This window comes from Terrapene carolina, unplaced genomic scaffold, assembly GCF_002925995.2.
Source record: "Terrapene carolina triunguis isolate 2854851 unplaced genomic scaffold, T_m_triunguis-2.0 Scaffold96, whole genome shotgun sequence".
NCBI lineage: Eukaryota > Metazoa > Chordata > Testudines > Emydidae > Terrapene > Terrapene triunguis.
In genome coordinates, this window is record NW_020664447.1 from 10,884,040 (window position 1) to 10,906,054 (window position 22,015).

Below are 22,015 nucleotides of genomic sequence, written 5' to 3' on the forward strand. Positions count from 1 at the left end.
TCACCAGTGCAGAGTAGAGAGGCACAATTACCTCCTGTGTCTAACATATGACACTCCTGTTAATATATTCCAGAATGATATTCGCCTTTTTCACAACTGCATTGCATTGTTGACTCCTATTCAATTTGTGATCCGCTATAACCCCCAGATCTTTTTCAGCGGTACTACAACCGAGTAGGGTGACCAGACAGCAAGTATGAAAAATCATGACGGGGGTGGGGGGGTAATAGGAGCCTATATAAAACAAAGCCCTGAATATCAGGACTGTCCCTATAAAATCGGGGCACCTGGTCACCCTACAGCCGAGTCAGTTATTACCCATTATATAGTTGTGCATTTGATTTTTCCTTCCTAAGTGTAGTACTTTGCACTTGTCTTTATTGAATTTCATCTTGGTGATTTCAGATTAATTCTCTAATTTGTCAAGGCCTCTTTGAAATCAAATTCTGTCTTCCAAAGCACTTGTAATCCCTCTAAGATTGGTATCATCCATAAATTGTACAAGCATACTCTCTACTTCATTATCTAAGTCATTAATGAAAATATTGACTAGTGTTAGATCCAGGACAGACTCCTGTAGGACTCCACTAGATAAACAGCAAACCTTCGATAACTCTCAGAGTACAGCCTTTCAACCAGTTTTGCACCCACCTTATAGTAATTTCATCTAGATCACATTTCTCTAGTTTTTTTTTTTTTTTTATCAGAATGTCATGTGTGACTCATGTCAAAAGCCTTACTAAAATCAAGATATGTCATGTCCACCACTTCCTCCCTATCCAGTAATCTAGTAACCCTATCAAAGAAGGAACTTAGATTGGTTTGGCATGATTTGTTCTTGGCAAACCCATGTTGGCTATTACTTATAATCCTATTATCCCCTAGGTGCTCACAAACTGATTCATAATTTGTTCCAATATCTTTCTAGGTATCAAAGTTAGGCTGACTGGTCTACAATTCCCCAGGTCTTCTTTTTTCCTCTTTTTTAAAAAAGTACTACATTTGCCTTTTTCCAGTCCTCTGCGACCTCAGCTGTCCTCTCTGAGTTCTTGAAGATAATCACTAATGATTCTGGGATTACCTCTGCTGTTTCCTTAGGTACCCTAAGGGGAATTTTGTCAGGCCCTGCCAACTTGAGTACAACTAACTTATCTAAATATTCTTTAACCTGTTCTTTCCTTATTTTGGCTTGTGTTCCTTCCCCTTTGTTAATACGAAGTGTGTTAAGTATCTAGCCACAATTATACTTTTTAGAGAATACTGAAGCAAAACAGGCATTAAATAACTCCGTATTCTTGTTGTCCTCCATTATCAGCTCTCCTTCCCTGCTAAGGAGTGGACCTATACCTTCCTTCATCTTTCTCTTGCTCCTAATGTATTTATGGAACCTCTTCTTTCCTTTTATGTCGCTTGCTATGTGTAACTGACTTTGTCCTGCAGCCTTTCTGATTTTGTCCCTACATATTTGTGCTATTCTTTTGTATTCATGATGGGAGCCATAACGGCCTCTTACTATTTTATCAGGATTGCTGTTGTGCCTTAAAACATAGCCAGGGCCTACATGATAAAAGGCTTTACCCACCAATAGGGTGGTCACTTTATAGACATCCATTGTAAAGAATAATGTAAAGAGGAGGCATAATGTGACCATGATTACTCAAATCAGTAAGTAAACATACGGTCATATTCATAACAAGTTATGAGCCAATGAGCAACACTGTGTAGCTCTACTAAGAGAGAAATACAATAATTGAACTTCTGGGCATTAGGAGATGTATTGCTGTTGAAAGGTTGGCATGTGATATATAAGGGAGCAGTCTGTGAAAATGTACAAATGAAATACTTTCAGACTAAGTCTGATACATGGCTTTCCTTGGTAAGAACACGATTTAAAGTGTTGACAAAATTCTTTAGTTTGCTTTTTACTGCCAAACAAGCCCCCTCTATGAGCAGTGATATAATAGAAGGAAGAGCATCTTTCTGACAACCATCTCTACTACCCAAGAGCCAAACTTTTGTCTTCCGAGAGTTGAGAATAAAGTATGCTACTTCTGAGGCATCCAGACAGCATTGTCATCCAAGCAATCTGGAAACACAGACTTAACTTGCAAAGTCCACAAGGGAATAGATATGTAATTGTGTACCAACAGCATACGTATATATTACTAAGTGTTGAGAAATTATCTCACCTGGGGGCATCCATTTATGTTGAGTAAGAAGTAAGGCAAGATAGACATTTGAGTCATGTGGCATTCCAAATCCTTCATAGCTGTAATGGAAAACTATTGTAATCCATAGAAGCAAAGGGGAAGAGTTACTAGCTGCTGTAGAAACTTTAACTAATTGTTCAAAGCAAGTAATTCAAAGTTTCCACTTAATGCTGCATTAATGTCATTTTTGAATAAGATATTCTGAAATATTAGCGCACATGTGTGGCTCATGCCAAACCAATGCAATAAAATAAAAAGTGATCTGAAAATAAATACCTTGCAGATTGTACAGGTTTACTTCGTGGTTTTTTTGAACAGACTCTGACATACTCCTTTTTGTTTGCATTTTCAATGAACTTCACATACACCCGTTTGTATTTCATTTTTGCATCCCCAAAATACCCAAGATACTGTGAAAAGCAAAACAAAAACATATAAATACACAGATTTTCCAATTAAAGTTATTTTGCTAAGCGAAGTTATTCAATTTATCATTTACACATGCAAATACTAAGACCATCTATTTGGGTACAAAAGCGATCTACTCTAAAACTGCTGGAATTTGGGAGGGAATTGACTCTGGATTTTAAATATCCTTAAAATATAAATGAGAAAACAAGACAATATAGACACTGGGCTTGGTTTTCTCCTGCATCTGAACTCTGCTAGGCACAGGGTGAGGGGCACCATCAGGGAGCGGGTTACTTGGCTGGTCTGCACTTACACTTGCATGGAAGAGCAACTGGAGGGATATCCTACTTTATACTGTCAATGTATGGTCCATAAGGGGTCCTACACTAGCTGATCTTCAGAGTGGAGCTCCACTCCACCCGAGCTCCACTCCACCCTACCTCCTCTCTACCTCTTTGTCCCATAAACACTGCCAGGATGCAAGTATGGGGAAAGAGCACAGGACCCAGCTCCACCAGCTTTATCCCAGCTGAGAACTCCTCCTCGCTGGGGGAATGCTAAACTGGGCAGTTGAGACCAGAATCTGGTTCCTTTGCATGACCTGCATGGCACAAAGAAACAAGAATGAAAATGAGAACTGGCCCTGAATATATGACAGCAATTCTTATTGTCGTTCTGCTGAAAGTATCAGAGGGACCCACTAATCACTCATTTCTAGCCCTAGAGTTAGGGAGATCTTTGCAGAAAGTAAACAGAAATGTCATGTTCCTTTAATGCTCCAGGGTCAGATATTTTCTTTTGTGTGAGTAGGGGCCCAACCAGAAGTCACTGCCGTTTTACAAGGAATCTTCATACTTACACTATTAGTGGCAGCAAACTCTCTCTGTCCATCTCGAACTTCAGGAACAAACTTTTGTAACAAAGCCTTTTGTACTTTCCAGATTGCTGGAGGCTCTTTTCCCGTTTGTAAAGCCATCTATAAGAACCAAAAAATTATTAGCTAAAAATTATGCTTATTTTCCTTCCAAAATGTATTAATTTTTTTCTTTAGAGATAAACTGGATATAAATTCTCCAGATTCCAACTACACCACTATTATGTGCTGATGGTACCAGGATATTAACTATGAGGTATATTCAGCACAGATCTATAGACCAAACCTCAAAATTTATTTCTTCAAGATCTTTGAAGCTGACCTAGCCAGCTCCATCTATGCTGTGATGCCACAGCTACTGTACCATGCAATCAAACCATAAAATCCTGACAAATTTCATTTCAGCAATTTGTCACTTTTTTCAAAGTTTTTTATCATCATGCCTTTGGTAGTATGAAAATAATTTTTAAAAACAAAACCACCAAATACCAGAAACATGACTTCCCATGTTCCCTAGTGCTAGCTCTCTGTAGAGTTCCCAGAGTACCTGACATTACAGCATGATACTTGCAGTTACGTGAAAACAAAAAGTTCAATAATAACTAGTGAACTGGACAAAGATTACATTTGCAGTTCAACAACAATTAGCTCAAATAGACTATCCTCTTAAAACATTTGTGTCTTAAATATTTTAAACATACCTGTAATAATTACCATTGCCCAGCCGAAATCCATCATTTAAATATTAATCTATAAAGATTCTCATATTTTAAGGGAATATTTTAAGTATAGAAAAAACTTAAAAAAGTGTATTTTCAAATGGTTATAAAATGAGAAAAACCCTACAAGATTAGGATCCAACATTGCAACGTGAGAATATTTTAAAACTAGTTATTCCTTAACTTACCTGACAAACCTAGCAAATTATTAACAGAACTTTTATTTTAAAATTTAAATTCAAAAGGGTCCATAGGAAGGCAAAGAATAAAGATATTTAGGAATGATTTTTAAAGTGACATGCAGAAGTAATAATCAAATCTGTGAGCTAGAACAGTAGCAGAGGAGTGGACATGAGGAAGACAAAACAGAGGAAGACAAAACAGAAGAAGAATTAGAAATGGAGAAAACAAATAAGGTTTCCTTAAACTCTGCAGATCTCATGAAGAGTAGTAGTGGATCCACATGGAAGCCACTCCTCGTTAGAGTAGCAAACAAAGCCTCCACAAAAATAAAAAAAAAGAAAATCCTGAAACAAAAAGCTAAGGGCACGTCTACACGAACAGTGCTGCAGCTGTACCGATTCAGCTACGCTGCTGCAGCACGTCTGGTGAAGACACTCTATGCTGACGGAAGAGAGCTCTCCTGTTGGCACAATAAAACCACCTCTGTGAGCGGCAGAAGCTATGTCGGCGGGAGAAGCTCTGCCACCAACATAACACTGTGCACATGAGCGCTTAATGTCATTGTAACTTATGTCGCTCAGTGGAGTGGTTTATTCACACCCCTGAGCGACATAAATTATGCTGACATAGGTTGTAGTGTAGACATGGCCTAAGACACATACTTCTTCAACACCATACTCCGGAAAGCTTATCAAAGTCTTCAATAAGGATGTATTCTGGTGAGGTCAAGAATCCTTGAAAACTTTAGCTCTTTTGGAAAAGGTTAAAAGACATGCATCAAATCTGGAAGACTCCTGTCAACTAGTGTATGTATGTCTATAGACAATTTTGAGATCTAATTGAGATTATCTGCTACAGTTATTTACCTTTATCATTTAACTAGTATGAATGCTTGACACATAATTAAAGTGATGCATATTCCCTACCCAAAACTAGAACCACACCTGTATGCCATCTTGGCAGCATCACAAATATGTTGAGCTATGCAGTAGACTATTATGCCTCTGCTCTTTGGTAGTTTGATTGTTGATGTCTGCTTCAGGGTGTGTGTTGGTAATTACTCAGAACAAACATTTGGATTACCTTTAGCATATCTATATCTTCAATCTTCACTACAAATTCATCACGTTCTCTGTACATGCCCTCTCCTCCACTGTCCGTATTCTCCTCATCAGTACATCCTTCTATTGCAACAGCTGCCTGTATTTTTGCTAACTGGTCTGAAGTCACACCATCCTGGTCAGCTATCTTTAGGAGTTCTGCTGAACTTGTTTTCTCCTGAACATTTACCACAGGAGCAGTAGTGTTTGGAGATTCCTGCTTTACAAGAGCAGTGGTGTTGGCAGTAGTAGCAACTGCCATTTTTTCAGTTTCTGAAGCAAAAAACAAGCAAGCATCGGTTATATAAATCATCAAGGATCAGCAACATAAGAAGGAAATGATGTTTATTTTATTTACTTTCCCAAACAATACATACAAAAAGCACCCATTCTATAAGTTAAAATAGTAAAGTTAACTAACCCTACATTAAACCTATATCTAAAAAATTAAAATAATTAGTATTAAGTCTGTAGGTTTGCAGGAAACTGATTTTGTTATAGCTGTAGCACACAGACACTATGGTGATACGTGCCTTAAAACACATTGTTTTTACACAGTGGACCAACAGGAAAACACTGTTTTGCTCTGTGGAACAAAGCAAATGGCAGACTCTAACAGATTACTATTTTGGATTTTGTTGGCCTCCCCTCTGCTGATATGCAACTACATCTTCATCATTTTCATCAAATAAAGAAAAAGGAAAGTGGCTGCCATGTATAACACAAAACCTAAACCAGATATGAAAAAGTATTGTCTTAGTGGCACTTCTGCGGCACTCTCATTTTGCAACTTCTAATAAATTAACTGGTGGTTTCAGATTAGATTTTAACACTCTTAACAATCCTACAATACAATTTAACACAAAGTAGTGCTTTGCAATGAGAATTAATGGTACAAAGTGAAGGAATGAAAAGCACGCCACTTCTGTATGCCACACTTAGTAAGTGTAAATTCCCAATTCCCCAAATGATGATTATTATTCCTTCCCCCTCAAGAAAGAAGACTTCTTTTAGATGTTGTATTACCATCTGCCCTCAAGACATACTTGCTTTAACTCTGTCTTGCTAATCTAACTAAACAATGCAAGCCACAAATTTATTGCTAATATCACACTTAGTGAATTAGCAGCAAAGGTTGGGACGTATCCTTTAAAAACACAAAAAATAAATGTATCATTTCACATGATAAATTTCAAACAATGAGATACAGGAAAAAGAATATTCTATATAAATCATCATTATAAAATAATTCAAAAACAAGTTAACTGGATATTTAAATTATTGCATCTATATTACAAACATGCATATCTGGAAATAGGAGGAGTCATTAAAAAAATCACTATTGCCAAATTTTGAATAATGTATATGAAAAGAAGTTACAGTGCATGCAGAATAAAATATTTCCTGTCACATGACTGCAAGTACACTTATTTAATAAAAGTTGGTATACAATTGTTTTCCAAGTACATCTAGAAGTTTCCCCAAGAGCAGTAAAGTATGTATGAGGTACACTAGTGCTACCATGGTAGAAAGGTCTACATATTAATTGTGAATATTTTTACATTTTTATATTGTTGAGTCTAAAAATAAACAGATGTACAATTGCACATGTATAAGGGAATCAGTACTGACTCTGCATGACCAGCATGTTGCAGAATGTCAATTATTGTTATTTTGGATAAGGTACAAATAGTTCTCCTGACAACAGAAGAGGAATTTGGTGGTATACATATGTATTATAATTTTATACAAAATAGTGAAAAGATAGTAAAACCATATTTTTTAAACAAAGTCTGAAGAAAAAAAAGGTTAAAATAAAGCTCCACTTACTTTTCTCAGAACAATGTTCTGAATGTTCAACAAAAGGGAAACTCCTTTTGTACATATGCTCTATAAAAAGTTCTTAAATGTAATTATTTGATTTAAAAAGATGTACACATTATCTTTGGCTAGAAGTACTAACTGGGAGACTGTCCACACTGCTTTAACATTCAGAAAAAATATCGTCTATTTAAACGTTTTAAAAATTCAGAATTTTGCACTGAGAGAAATGAACGAAGCTTTATTTTAAGACGTTTCCTTCCTCTGCTCAAAAATAGAAGTTATAAACTAATCAGTTTAATTAAATGTACCCACAAAAGCAAACATGACAGTTATTCAATCAAAATTGTTTCCTTTGTACTAAATACACAGTACAATAAATCCTTTTGTATTAGCTTATTATGCCAAATTATTATTTTTTAAATTAAAAATATACTTTTGGGTCACATTAGCTACAGCAAATCATTTTACACTTATTTCATTTCAGTAAAAACATCCAGGAATTATTCATAGTGAAAGAATTAAAATCAAATCTTATTTATATTGGCCCGGGTCAGAGTTAATTCATGCACATGTAAATTTTCACATAGAAATGCTTTTACTAAGTACATATATTCATCTTCAACAAGATTACTTTTGATAAATACGAACTGTGGAGCAGACTGCTTTAAAATCGTTAAATAATTTTTCCAGTGGCTGGAAGAGGAAGATGGATAACAGAGTCTCTCCGGAGTGCCAACTTTGCTGGGTGGGGGCCGCTTGCCACACAGAGTTACCACCACAAGGTCAGGCCAGTCCAGGCTCTAGCCCCTTAGGGTATGTCTACACAGCAAAGAAAAATCTGTGGCTGGCCCATGCCAGCTGACTTGGGCTCAAGAGGCTTGGGCTACAGGGCTGTTTCATAGCTGTGTAGACTTCCGGGCTAGGACCCTGCAGGGTATTAAGGTCCCAGAGCTCCCAAGCCCAGAAGCCTACCCAGCAATGAAACAGCCCCGCAGCCTGAGCCCTGCAAGACCAAGTAGGTTGGCACAGGCCAGTCGCAGGTTTTTCTTTGCTGTGCAGACATACCCTTAGTCCTTGCAGTGGGCCGCACCCTTGTAGTCCTGCTTACTTTGTGATGGGTGGGGAAAAGCAAAAGTTGCACTAGGTAGGACATTTACCTTTCAAAAATTCTATTTCTCTAAAGAAACTCAGGAAAGAACAAGCCCCTGCTGGGGTCAACAGAAAGTGAAAAGTTCAGCAGCACCACCTTACTTCAGGAGTGCCTAGGTAGCAGCTTTACTGGAGTTCTTACGGCCAGATAGCTGAGTCAGTCTCTCCATAGCAGGCTTGCCCCTGGAGTTTGCTGGACTCCTTGCAGAACTGGCAGGGTCTCTCGCATGTGGGGTTCCTCCTGCTGCTTCAGGACCACTCCAGATGTTACCTTCTCTTTCCCCAGGCTTTCCCCTGGCAGACTGCAGTTTCCTCCTTTTAAAGCCCTCCTCCCTACCATGCATGATTGGCAGGGCTGAGGCTCCCTTTGCACACACTGCCTCCCTAGTCCCTTTGCTGTCAGTGCGGGATTTATACACCCTATCATAGTATTAAAGAGCAAAAGAGACAAATACTTCACAGCTAGGGAGAAGGAAAGAAGTACCGCTCAAAGTTTCTTTGGCACTTTGGAGGATAGAGCTGAAATTCAGAGGGATCTTACTGGAGGAACTGGGCTATAGACAACAAAATGAAATTTAACAAAGACAAATGTAAGGTTACACTTAGGGGAAAAAACAAATGCACAAATACAGAATGGGGGATAACTGGCTTGGTAACAGCACTGCTGAAAAGGATCTGGGAGTTGTGACAACCTCAACATGCCTCAGCAATGCGATGCTGTTGCAAAAAAAAAAAAACAACAACAAAAAAAAAAAAAACCCCAACCAAATGCAATTTTAGGTTGCATTAACAGAGGTATAGCCTGTAAGTCCTGGGAGGTGAAAGTATCGCTCTACCTGGTGCTGATTAGGCCTCAGCTGGAATATTGTGTCCAATTTTGGTAACCAATGTATAGGAAGGATGTAGAGAAACTGGAAAGGATCCAGAGGCAAGCAACAATGATCAAAAGGATGGAATGCAAGCCATATAAGCAAAGGCTGAAGGAACTGGGTATGTTTAGTTTGGAAAAGAGAAGATTAAGCGGGGGGAGACATGATAGTGGTCTTCAAATACTTGAAAGGCTGCCATAAAAAAGATGGAGAAAAGTTGTTCTCTCTTGCTTCAGAGGGCAGGAAGGAAGGCAATGGGTTCAAACTACAGCATAGCAGATTTAGATTAAATCTCAGGAAAAACTTCCTAACTATAAGAAGAGTAGGACAATGGAACAGACTGCCTAGGGAGGTTGTGGAAGCTCCTTCACTGGAGATTTTCAAAAGGAGGCTGGCTAGTCATCTGTCTTGGATGGTCTAGGCCCAACAAATCCTGCACCTTGGTAGGGGGTTAGATCACATGGCCCTTGCGGCCCCTTCTAACCTATGATTCTATGACTCCCAAGACTAGCTATAAGAGATTCCTCAGAGATGCCACATGCGGGCAGAGGTACATTCCAAATACACTGTATTTGAGATATGAAGGTAGCTTATGTGAACAGCAACAAAGAATTTACTGAACTTAACATATATATGGAAACCCTGGTCCATATTCTTCTAGGAAGCATCCCTGTTAACACAGGGAACTTTATGGATATATGTTTAGCTTGGAGCTCAAGGACAACACCTATTCTAATTCTGTGAACTTAAAGTATCAATACCTTCCTATACAAAGCAATGTTCAACATGCTCTAAGTATGTTCTATGTATAAAAAGTTGTTATAAGAGACAAAGTGGCACTGAACTCTAGGTGTCAAAATTGTTTCTGAGGCTAGGTCTACACTACAGCTGGGGGTCGACCTAAGATACGCAACTTCAGCTACGTGAATAGTGTAGCTGAAGTGGCGTATTTTAGGTCAACTTACCTGGCTGTGAGGACAGCGGCAAGTCGACCGCTGCCGCGCCGCCGTCGACTCCTCTACCGCCTCTTGCCGTGGTGGATTTCCGGAGTCGACGGTAGAGCCATCAGGGATCGATTTTATCGCGTCTTCACTAGACGCGGTAAGTCGATCCCTGATAGACCGATTGCTACCCGCCGGATCGGCGGGTAGTGAAGACGTGCCCTGAGATGCATACATTTTTAGTGATAACTAGGTCTCTTAAGCAGTATCCAGTAATTTACAAACTTAATGGATCCACCATTTCCCCTAATCCCCAAAGATTCATGGCCTGGACATTCTTTTGGGAAAGGAGGTCTGGATAAGGTTCCTCTGTGAATAATAAATGCCTCTACTCTTGACTTGGCTAGAGATACTGCTGTAAGATTACTTGAGGCATTCCTTTTCCCAAGGGTCTGTGAGCCAGCTATAGAGAGTTGCCACAAAACTAATGGATGGGTCTGAAAGTTCTACAAATTTGTCTCTGGAGAGCCACAATTGTAGCTGAATGTAAAGTGTGTGGCAGCATTAAATCTCATTTAATATGCATGTAATATTAAAGGGCAGAAGAAACACAAACTGGACAAGCATTCAAAAGATTGCTTACAGGAAATCAAAAGGAGCTAGAACCACTAAAGTAACTGGGTACTCTTTATGTTGTTAACCTTTAAAGCATTTGGGCAAATGCTGATGAAGCCATGCCTGCTGAGGCAGACCCTGACCTCTGTTAGTAGAATCTGCCCTTTTTGCTTCTTGGAGTCTTCATTGTGAACTTCTGGCCAAATGTTGCCTGGAAACCCTGTGACTGGCATTTGAAGGTGAAAGTGTGTTTCTCTCCAGAAGCTGCATAGAGACCCTGAGATCTGAAAGTGATCATAAAGTCTAATATGTGCATTGTCTTGTCATTGAACAAATTAGGCCCCTCAAAAGGGCAGATCTAGATTTCTCTTGGAAAGTCAGAGAAATTTAGTCACAAGCATATAAGTCACTGTAGTCACTGTTTTTGCCAAAACATTAGCAGCATCACAGTCTGCAGGGCAGGTCCAGCACTTGTCAAATCCCAGTTACCACGAAAACATCAAAATATTTTAAAATGTAGATAAGAAAAGAAAAACAGTTTGCTGAAAATACTTCCAGAGGAAGCACCAGTAATTAAAATGTATGATTTTTGATAAGTATTCTATAACGTATAGAATAGACATTAATATTTAGCAGAGGAACTATATATAAAATATAAATAGTGCCATCACTACCACCCATGTTGCACTAGGTAGGACATTTACCTTTCAAAAATTCCATTTCTCTAAAGTCATCTACTTTGTGCTTAATAGTATAAAGTCTGAACTCCTCCTATTTAGAAAGTACCAATAAAACACATTCTTAGCTTGCCAGTGTAAAAACAAATGTTTTTATGAATAACTCTGCTTTATGTAACTCAATAATCACTGAAAGAACACACTCAATTCCACCAAGGTAAAAACAACCTTTTCTGGAAGTAACTCAATTATGTCGTCATGATGAAATTTCTTTAAAGACACTGTTGCATTTTTACAATCTTTACTGTCCATGTGATGGAACATTTGGTACTAGACTGTTGAGTTTTACAGGCAAAACCTTATCTACCATTTTGAGTTAGAAAATAATAGAGTTGATATCAGTTTACTAAAATACAAGTTTCTCCATTCCATGCCAAAATCATCTTTTATACTGAAAAAGAAATATTTAAGGATATATTTTCAAAACAATGTACAAGGATTTAGCCACATAACTTCCACTATTGTGGAAAACACTAATTTAGTTAAATCTCAGTTCAATAATTTGAATATTACTCCTAAATTTTAGTGTGACCTAACAAAGGTCTTTTGAAAGATATGTTTATCTAAAACTAAAGATATTAAAATTAAAAAGTAAAGTATTTGCAAAAACTACAGAATTATGTCTTTGAAAGTAAACTATTTTACCTGATTTGTTTTTTTTGTCAGCAGTATCATCCAAAGCTGATAATGCTGTAGAAATGCTCTTCTGAAGATCGTGGTTACCCCCTACAGAATCATCTTCATCAGAAGAAAATGAAGGCAATGTTTCCAAATTTTTCTTAAGTTCATCATCAACTTTTTTGGTTGGACTTTCACAGCCACCCTCAACAGACAAAGGAGCTGCTGCTGGCTGTGGCTTTGAAGGTGGCTGGGGACCCGGGGCACGGACTATCTGGGTAACTGGCCGCCTAGTCCTGTTAGGCATTCGTACAGCAGGTGCTGAAAACTGTTGCCTGGGCCCAGATTTTAGAAAGTCTAAAAAAGATGCAAGGAATCCTGTTTTGACTTCTGGTTGCTTTTCTTCCACTTCTTTAATTTTTTGCCTCATTCTTTCTTGGTGTTGATAAATATCATAACAACTTTCAGAAACAGGAGAAGAATATGGTAAACATATGTCAGTTCCTCTTATATTCTGACGTTTGCACTGTCCACTTCGTTTCAGTTGTTTCTGGCTTGCACTGTCATCTTCTGTAGAATTTTTTATTTGGCTTTTTCCTTTACTTTTTTTCTTTTGAAAGTTCCCTTGGCTTAAATCTTGGTTCTCTTCTTCAGTTTTGCTACCACTTCCATCTCCTGGTTGTAGCACAGATATTGGTTGCAATGGACCTTTAATCTTGTTACCTACTACAATGCCATCATCACAACCCATATTAAAATCATTATCTGATGTAACGCTCTCTTCACTTAGACTCCGACCACTTGAAACAAATTCTGAATCTCTAGCATTCAGTGTACCATCAATGGGAACATCATTGTCTTCTTCAGATTCATGACTAATGCTAGAGTGTTTCTTAACTTTGCCAGAACCTTGTTCTTGCTCCTCTTGACTAGGTCCAAGGGCTGGAGAAGTCATTCTAGCTGATACGTTTTGATCAGAAGTCTCCATATGTTGATCAAGGATCACATGTTTTGATTGTATTGTAGATACTGTTGTAAGGTTTATAGTAACTTGGCTTCCATTTAGAGAAATATTATTTATGCTATGTGGTTTTCCAACTACAGTGGGTGAGGAGCTGAAACTAGGAGATATGTGACGTACATCTATTGACTGGAACTGAGATTTGGAATCATCACCATTTTCAACAGATTGGATTTCTTCTTCATTAGATGTGGATTTGGCAAATTCTGATGGTGTGACCCCACACGCTGCTGCTGTTGCTGCTAAGATGTCATCCACATTAGACAATATATTCCTCTCATCACTGAGAAGCATAGACTCTGGAAAACATATCGAACCAAGAGAAACAAACTGATTCTTTGATTCATGTTGATTTGGTTGAGTAAAATGGTCTTTTGATGTCGTATGTTGCTGTAGTGGTTTTGAGGACTCAGAAATGTCCATTTTAATAACTTCTGCATTTTGAGGATGAAGCTGTTGCTGAGAATGACCCCCATTACTTTGAATAATGTGACTATCCATTTGAAGGAACTGATGTGCTACCTGCTGAGGACTCTGTATTCGTCGCACATGTGGAGATGACTTTGCTTGTCCTAAGCCTGACTGCAGTATTGACTGCTGAAGAATTTGTAAGTCACAGGCAGATTCCAGAAGTACCTGTGCATTAGGCAAACATAGTTGATTGCCATGCCTCAAGGCATGAGCTTGAATCTGTGATGATGTGCTAATGACTTGGCCCTGCTGTTCTTGGGCCTTAGTTTCATGTACTTTATGCATAAGAGAATGCTGCTGGTTTAGTTCTTTAGCATTTAAACTTACTTGGGTTGTCTGCATTAAATTAGCTGACTTTTTAATATCATGGCTTATTACATTAGTGATATGGCCGATCTGTTGAGTAAGCTGTGCCACAGAACCAACCATCCTCTCATCTTTTTTTGACCCTTGAAGAGTAAGCCCAACAACTTGGTCTTCAAGACGAGAATTACTTCTGATTACACTTTGAGAATATCGGTCATCTGCCTTTGAGACCCTATAGGCAGCGTCCTGAGCATTAATTTCACTATCAGTTAGCCTTTGGGTAGAGGATTCAAGAGAAGCTTGCTGTTGCAATGCCTGTAAATCTTGCATTGACAATTCATCTTCCTGTTTTGATGAAGCATACAAGTTAGAGTCAGATTTCCTTTTAACATATGTTTTTGTATCTGAGGAAGATCTATTGTTCTGCAGTGTCTGTGAATGAGCTGGGGATGCAAAAGTAGGAGACTGAACAGCTGTCAAAAACTTTTGAGACTGTGGAGAAGATGATTCTTGTGTCTGAGAATTCTGAGAAGAATGTAAAGAAATATAGTTCTGGTTTGGGCTTGACGCTGACAAATTTTGAACACGAGGGGAGGAAGAAAATGGAAGAGAAGGTGAAGTTAATGTTAAAGATTGCCCTGAAGTATAACTTTCTGAAGGACTAACAGCTGACAAAACCTGTGATTGAGATGAATAACTAACCTGTGATTGGTTAACGGGAGATAAACCCTGAGAGTGATTAGAAGAATAACTCTGAGATTGGCTAACTGAAGAAAGATCCCTTGTTTGACCAGAGTAGTTCTCATTTGGAACTGAAGTTAATACCTGTTGATCTGCAGAGTAACTTAGTGTTGTCTGGCTATCAGAAGTTATAGTTTGCGATTGCCCAGAAAAAGTCAGTGTTTTATATAATGAGGGCAGCTTCTCAACCTTGCTAGATGAGAAAACTTGTGAATGACTGACAGATGGCATATTCTGTGACTGTGTGGAAACATAGTTTTGGGATTGGCTGACTGATAACAGACTTGGTAGCTGTGCTGTAGAATAGATTTGTGCTTGGCCTGCTATTACAGAACTCTGGTTTTGTGCAGTTTTGGAATAGCTTTGTGTCTGCACAGGAGAGGCTACATTTTGAGGTTTGGGGGTCTTTGTTGACCTTGATAGCTGCTTTGTAGAACAGTTTTTTGCTTTTGCTGTAGAAGTAGATGGGAAACCAGGTGATGGAATTGCAGATGTATAAGACTGAGCAAGTTCCACTGAGACTTGAGAGGTCTTCTGTTGTGATCCTCCATTGCTCACCTGAGTAGCATCTCCAACTGGACTGCAGGACAGTGCTGACTGCCTGGATGTATCCTGAAAATTAACTCCACTTGTACTTGATAAATAACTGTGTAAGGAATGCTGTGAACCAGTCAGTTGTGCCTGAACAGACTGTGTACTTGAAGGCCGCTGATGGTGTTTAATAACACTACATTCTCGCTGAAGTGCTCTATCAATGGAGGCAGTGGAACTAGAAAAGACAGATGTGCTATATGCCTGAGAAGCCTGCTGAGCTCCTCCAAGTGTTGAAGGCAACAAACTAAATTGAGGTTGCAAGAGATGGGGTGCGGACTCTTGAGCAGAACGGTACGTTGATGACTGAGGTGGTATGCTGGTACTTAAAACAGAGCTGCCTAAGCGCTCAAATGTCAAAGCAGTTGGAACTGTGCCTTGTGATGTCTTGATTTGCAATAAAGGGTCATGAGCAGTTAAAAGACCATTTGATGTAGCACTGAATGTTGCATCTTGAAGTGTGAGAGATGGAGTAGTAGCAAAGTTTCTACTGCTGAAAGAGTTGGGATGCTGATAAGCTGATAAAGCAGATGTTGGTGGAAATGTTCCAGAGGTTGGCAATGCTCCAGTAACAAATAGTTCTGTTGCTGCTGAGGAATGCATACCTGGGGGGTGGGGAAAAAAAAAAAAAAGTGTAAAGAAACTTTATAAGTAATAATATTTTGTACTTCCATAGCTCATTTTATTGTACAATCTCAAAGCCCTTTACAAGTGTAACTTCAGACTCAACACCGCTGTGAGGGAAAGAAGTAGTGTTATTCTGAGATTTAAGCAAAAATAAATCACAAAATGTTTACTTGCACACCTATGAATATACAAGGACACATTTTCTGGGTCTATTTTTCAAACTGGGCCTCCATTTTTGCAGGTATAATGAACTCCACACTGCAGTTAATTGCCAAGAATAAGCACAAACTGAAGTTATGTATTGTTGGTGCAAAATGTGCCAAAAAAAAAAAAAAAAAAAGAGAGAGCCCTGTTTGAAACCTCAGGCACATTTATATTTATTTTTATCTATTTAGTTGTTTTGATTTTAATCTATATGAAACTCCACAACTCTTAATATACGTTTAAATACAACATAGGAGTTAAAAAACATAAATCAAAGCAGTAGCACTTTTCTTACTCCTTCACTCCCCACCCTAACACACCTCAAATAATCATCAGACAACAGAACACAACTGCTTAAGAAAGCTATAGAACACTTCTTTCAGTAATGTACAGCTCTCATTAAGTGATGGTCATTCACGAATGCCTGAGCTAAAAGGAACAAAATGCCTGTTACTGTGAATAAAATTTACATTGCACTCCTAAAAGATGCAATTTTATAAATCTATATCAAAACATTCATCAAATGGGAGTTTTGTCAATAGTTTTTACAACTTATTTTCTGAGAAACTGCATTTATTTTGCTGCATGTATACTTATAAAAGGAGGCTTTGCTCTGAGAGGTGGAAAAGAAATGCATTTATATTACATTTGTATGTATAAAATGGAATAAAAGCATCCATGACATCCACAATATGAGTATCCGATCAAAAGGTCTGACATTCACTACTTGCAGCCTTGCTTTGCTGCACCATCCTTAGCTGATAAAAAAAAATATTGATCAATGGAATATAAATTCTGTATTACTTGAATTATAATACAAGAATATATATATATAATTAAATTTAAGCCTAGATACAATCATATTATTTAATGACTTGCACTTCTATAGCACTTCCCATCTCAGGAGTTCAAAGAGCTTTACCAACAGTGGATATTAAGATTCAGAACATCACTAAAATAGGGATCATAATAGTTTCTTATTCAGAGATGGTGAACAGAAGCATTGAATATTTAAGTGATTTGCCCGAAGTCTTACAGGAATCTATGGAAAAGCTAGAGAACCTTGGTTCTATTCCTCACTTCCAGTCCATATCCACATAACTATCCTTCCATTAACAAATAATGAAAGCCCTCAAATAGATTTATATAATCTTACATTTAAAAATACAGGCAATTAGTCAATTAATCCCTGGAGCCCTACCCTGCTGCTATTGAAAGTTAAATGCAGTGCTCTTACTGACTTTCATGGGAACCAGACTGGGCATAGGGCAGTGATTCATATAGTTCAACTTTCAGTTCAGTGGCTAAGGGAAAAAGACAGCTTTTTAGCTTTGAACTACTATTTGAGAATAAGTAAAATCCTCACTAAGAAGGATTTCAGTTTTGACACAATAATTACCTCAGCAAATAAATTCCATTTAAAATAATTTAAAATATTTCAGTTGTTTCAAGTTTTATAGTTGCAGCAGGGCACCATTACAGCTTAATCTCAAAATTGCTTAGACAGCATCAGCTGAGGCAGCTCAGGAGGGCATTTGGATGGCCTTTCAGTTCAACAGAAATTAAACCCTTATAATAAAAAGAGAAGCATTTTAGCACCAGTTTAAAATTTGCAAGCTGTACAAATAAATATGCTATATACTATTTGTAAATATATCTATATGGATGCAGTAAATAGAAATTTTAAGTAGCATTCAAACACCAATCAGATTCTCCCAAGCATAAAAATACTTATTGCCATAGAGGCCGGAGGACTACTGTATAAAAAAAAAAAATACACGGTTACCTACCTTCTTGTAACAGTTGTTCTTCGGGTTGTGTTGCTCACATCCATTCCAAGTAGGTGTGCACGTTCCGCGTGCACAGCTGTCAGAAGGTTTTTCCCCTAGTGGTACCCGTCGGGTCAGCTGTGGAGCCCCCCTGGAGTGGTGCCTTCACGGCGGTGTATATAGGTCCCTGCCGACCCGCCGCCTCTGCAGTTCCTTCTTGTCGGATACTCCGACAGAGGGGAGGCGGGTGGCTCCTGGAATGGACATGAACAGCACATCTCGAAAAACAATAGTTACAAGAAGGTAAGTAACCGTTTTTTCTTCTTCAAGTGCTTGCTCATGTCGATTCCAAGTAGGTGACTCCCAAGCATTTCCTAGGAGGGGTCCGAGTTCATGGAATTGCTGACTGAAGCACCACTCTGCCGAATGCTGCATCATTCCTGGCATGCTGGGTAATGAGAGGTAAAAATGTGGATCGATTACCATGTCACTGCCCTGCAGATTTCCTGGGCCAGGAATGCCACCAAAGACACCTGCGCCCTTGTAGAATGTGCCATTAGTGCTGGGGCAGGTATCTTTGCTAAATCATAACATGCCCGGATACAGGACGAGATCCATGATGAAATTCTTTGAGAAGACACTGTGAGGCTCTTAATCCTATCAACTACTGCCACAAACAACTGAATCGACTTATGAAACGGCTTTGGGCGCTTGATATAAAAGGCCAATGCTCGCTGTATGTCCAAGGAGTGGAGTCTTTGCTCCCGACTGTTAGCAGCGTGTGGCTTAGGGTAAAAGACTGGGAGAAAAATGTCCTGATTGGCATGAAATAGAGACGACCTTTGGGAGAAAGGCTAGGTGAGGACTAAGCTGACCTTGTCCTTATAAAAAAATGGTGCAAGGAGGGTCAGAAGTTAAGGCCTTAAGCTTGGACACTCTCCTAGTTAATGTTATTGCGACCAGAAATGCCACTTTCCATGACAGAAAGAATAATGAGCAAGTCACTAGGGGTTTGAAGTGGGGCCCTATTAGTCTTTAAAGAACCAGATTGAAGTCCCAAACCGGGATCGGCTGCCTAACTTGTGGGTATAATCTGTCAAGACCTTTAAAAAACCGACCGACCATCAGGTTGGAGAAGACTGATTGGCCAGCCACTCCTGGGTAGAATGCCGAAATGGCAGCTAGGTCAACCCTTATTGATGAGACCGACAGGCCCTGCTTCTTTAAATACAGCAGATAGTCTAAGGTGAGAGGTATCAGTGTCTGCAGTGGAAGGGTACAGGCCTGCAAACACCAGATTGAGAATCTCTTCCACTTAGCCAGGTAGGTGGCCCAGGTAGAGGGTTTCCTACCGCCAAGGAGAACCTCCCTAATGGGATCGGAGCACATTAGTTCTACTTGGTTTAACCAGGAAGCTTCCAAGCTGTAATGTGGAGAGACTCGAAGCTGGAACACTGGAGATGGTCATGATCTTGAGTGATCAGGTACGGAAGCAAGGGCAATGAGATTGGGGTATCCACCGACAGCTCCAGGAGCGTGGTATACCAGTCCTGGCGAGGCCCAGCTGGCACTATCAGTATGACTGTGGCCCTCTCCCTGCGGATCTTGAGCAGAATCTTGTGGATAAGCGGGAAAGGCAGGAACACGTACAGCAGGTGGTCCGTCCAAGGAAGGAGGAACGTGTCCACGAGGGAGCCCAGGTTGTGATTCTGGAAGGAACAGAACTGTAGACACTGCCTGTTGCTTTTTGTAGTGAACAGGTCTATCTGGGGAACTCCCCACCTTTGGAAAATGTTATTCACCATGTCCGGGTGAATGGACCACTTGTGGTTGTGGAATGATCTGCTGAGATAGTTCGCTAGCTTGTTAGGAGAACCAGGAGGTAGGATGTTTCCAGGTGAATTGAGTGGGCTATGCAGAAGTCCCACAGTGTGAGAGCTTCCTAATATAGGGGAAAGGAGCGAGCTCCACCATGCTTGTTTATATAAAACATTGTGGTTGTGTTGTCCATCATCAACGCCACACTATGCCTTCGCAAGTGGACATGGAAGGTCTGGCATGCCAGGCGGACCACTCTCAGCTCCCTGATGTTGACGAGAAGCAAGAGCTCGACTTGCGACCCAAGTCCCTGGATCCTGAGTTCTTCCAGATGAGCTCCCCACCCCAATGCTGATGTGTCTGTGACCAGGGACAGAAAGGGCTGCAGTTTGGTAAAGGGGACCCCTGTGCATACCGCCTGTGGGTTGAGCCACCACTGGAGAGACCCAAGAACTGGCAGTGGGAGTGTGACCACCTTGTCCAGGCTGTTGCACCCTGGCCGATAAGTTGACGCCAGCAAGGCCTGGAGAGGTCTGAGCCTCAGCCTTGCTTATTGTGCCACGTATGTACAAGCTGCCATATGTCCGAGGAGCTTCAAGCAATTTCTTGCTGTGGTGGTGGGGTATTGCTTGAAGCCTTCTATGATGTCTTGCATTGTCCGAAAACGAGTCTCTGGCAGGAAGGCTCTGGCCTGACCCAAGTCCAACACTGCCCCAATGAATTCTATTCTCTGAGTAGGGGATAGAGTTGATTTGTGTACGTTCAGGAGGAGACCCAGCTTGTTGAAGGTGGATCTCATCAAGTTGACGTGTTGCTCCACTTGCGCCTTGGAACAGCCCCTGACCAGCCAGTCGTCAAGGTATGGGAAGACCTGCACCTGCCTTCTTCTCAGGAAGGCAGCTATGACTGCCACGCACTTGACAAAAACTCGAGGTGCTGCTGACAGGACAAAGGGGAGGACTGTAAACTGGTAATGGTTATGGTGCACTACGAACCGGAGAAAGCATTTGTGGGCTGGAACTATTGATATGTGGAAGTACGAGTCCTTTAGGTTGAGGACAGCACACCAGTCTCCTGGATCCAGGGACGGGATGATGGCAGTCAAAGAGACCATGTGGCACCTCAACTTATTCATAAACCTGTTGAGGCGTTGCAGGTCAACGACAGGTCTGAGACCCCCTTTGGCTTTGAGGATTAGGAAATATCGGGAGTAGAATCCGTTGCCCCTTAGTTCCTGTAGAACCTCCTCCACTGCTCCCGCGTCGAGGAGCATTTGAAACTCCTGCATGAGGAGCTGCTCGTGAGAAGAGTCCTTGAAGAGGGACGAGGAAGGGGTATGGGAGGAGCAGAATTGGAGAGAATATCCCACTTCTATGGTGCGAAGGACCCAGCAATTTGAGGTTATCTGGGTCCAAGTACGACAGAAGTGGGACAAACAATTCACAAAACAGGGTGAAGGGTCCAGTGAGTGGACTGGTGCGTTGCCGCCGAGCGCGCCATCACAAGGCTTGCTTAGAGCCTTATGACTGCCTCGCTGAGCCCTGGCCTTGACTGGGCAGTGGATGGGATGAAGCTTATGCCTACCATGCCTGCCCCACTTCCTGGAAAAGTCCTGCCTAGGCTGGGGAAAGTAGAAGTGCGGAGGGGGTTGGGGCTTAAAGTGTTTCTGCTGGGTGGCGGGGGTATGCAGACCCAGCAATTTCAATGTTTCCCATGAATCCTTTAGGCTATGGTGCTTGGAATCCGTCTGCTCAGAAAACAGCCTCATGCCGTCGAAGGGCAACTCCTGAATTGTTTGTTGGATCTCTGGGGGAAGGCCCGACACCTGGAGCCATAAGCTCTTCCTCATGGCTATGGAGGAGGACATGGTTCGTGTGGCAGAGGCTACTGCGTCAAGTGAGGCCTGTAAAGAGGTCTGTGCCAGGGACAACGAGCGAGGACACCACAGCAGTGCCGAGCGGGATGGTGCCAGAGAACAGTGCCACGGGAAGGTGAGCGGTGCCTCATCATTGTAGGCTTGCCATTAGACGGTGCAGCGCCTTGAGTTCCTCCAAGACCGGCGCCGGGTGCCCCTGCGCGGGACGCACACCGCTGGCTGACCCGGCTGCTCTCACTGTGGGCGAGTGCTCTCTGTCCTCTTGTGCCATTTATGCAGCACTGGTGAGTGTTAGCGGTGCTGCATTGCCATCGTGGGCTTCAGCGCTGGGGAGTGACTGT

General features: G+C 40.7%; 1 protein-coding gene across 1 annotated transcript in view; it reads right to left on the reverse strand.

The window, feature by feature from the left end:
* QSER1 (glutamine and serine rich 1) overlaps positions 1–22,015 on the reverse strand; it is a 90,093-nt gene that overhangs the window by 25,437 nt on the left and 42,641 nt on the right. The window contains exons 4-7 of the mRNA XM_024211458.1: positions 12,278–15,985; positions 5,481–5,770; positions 3,481–3,597; positions 2,487–2,620 (exon numbers count right to left, since the gene is read on the reverse strand). Of these exons, the coding sequence (XP_024067226.1) occupies positions 2,487–2,620; positions 3,481–3,597; positions 5,481–5,770; positions 12,278–15,985 (4,249 nt within the window). The remainder of the gene's footprint in view (positions 1–2,486; positions 2,621–3,480; positions 3,598–5,480; positions 5,771–12,277; positions 15,986–22,015) is intronic.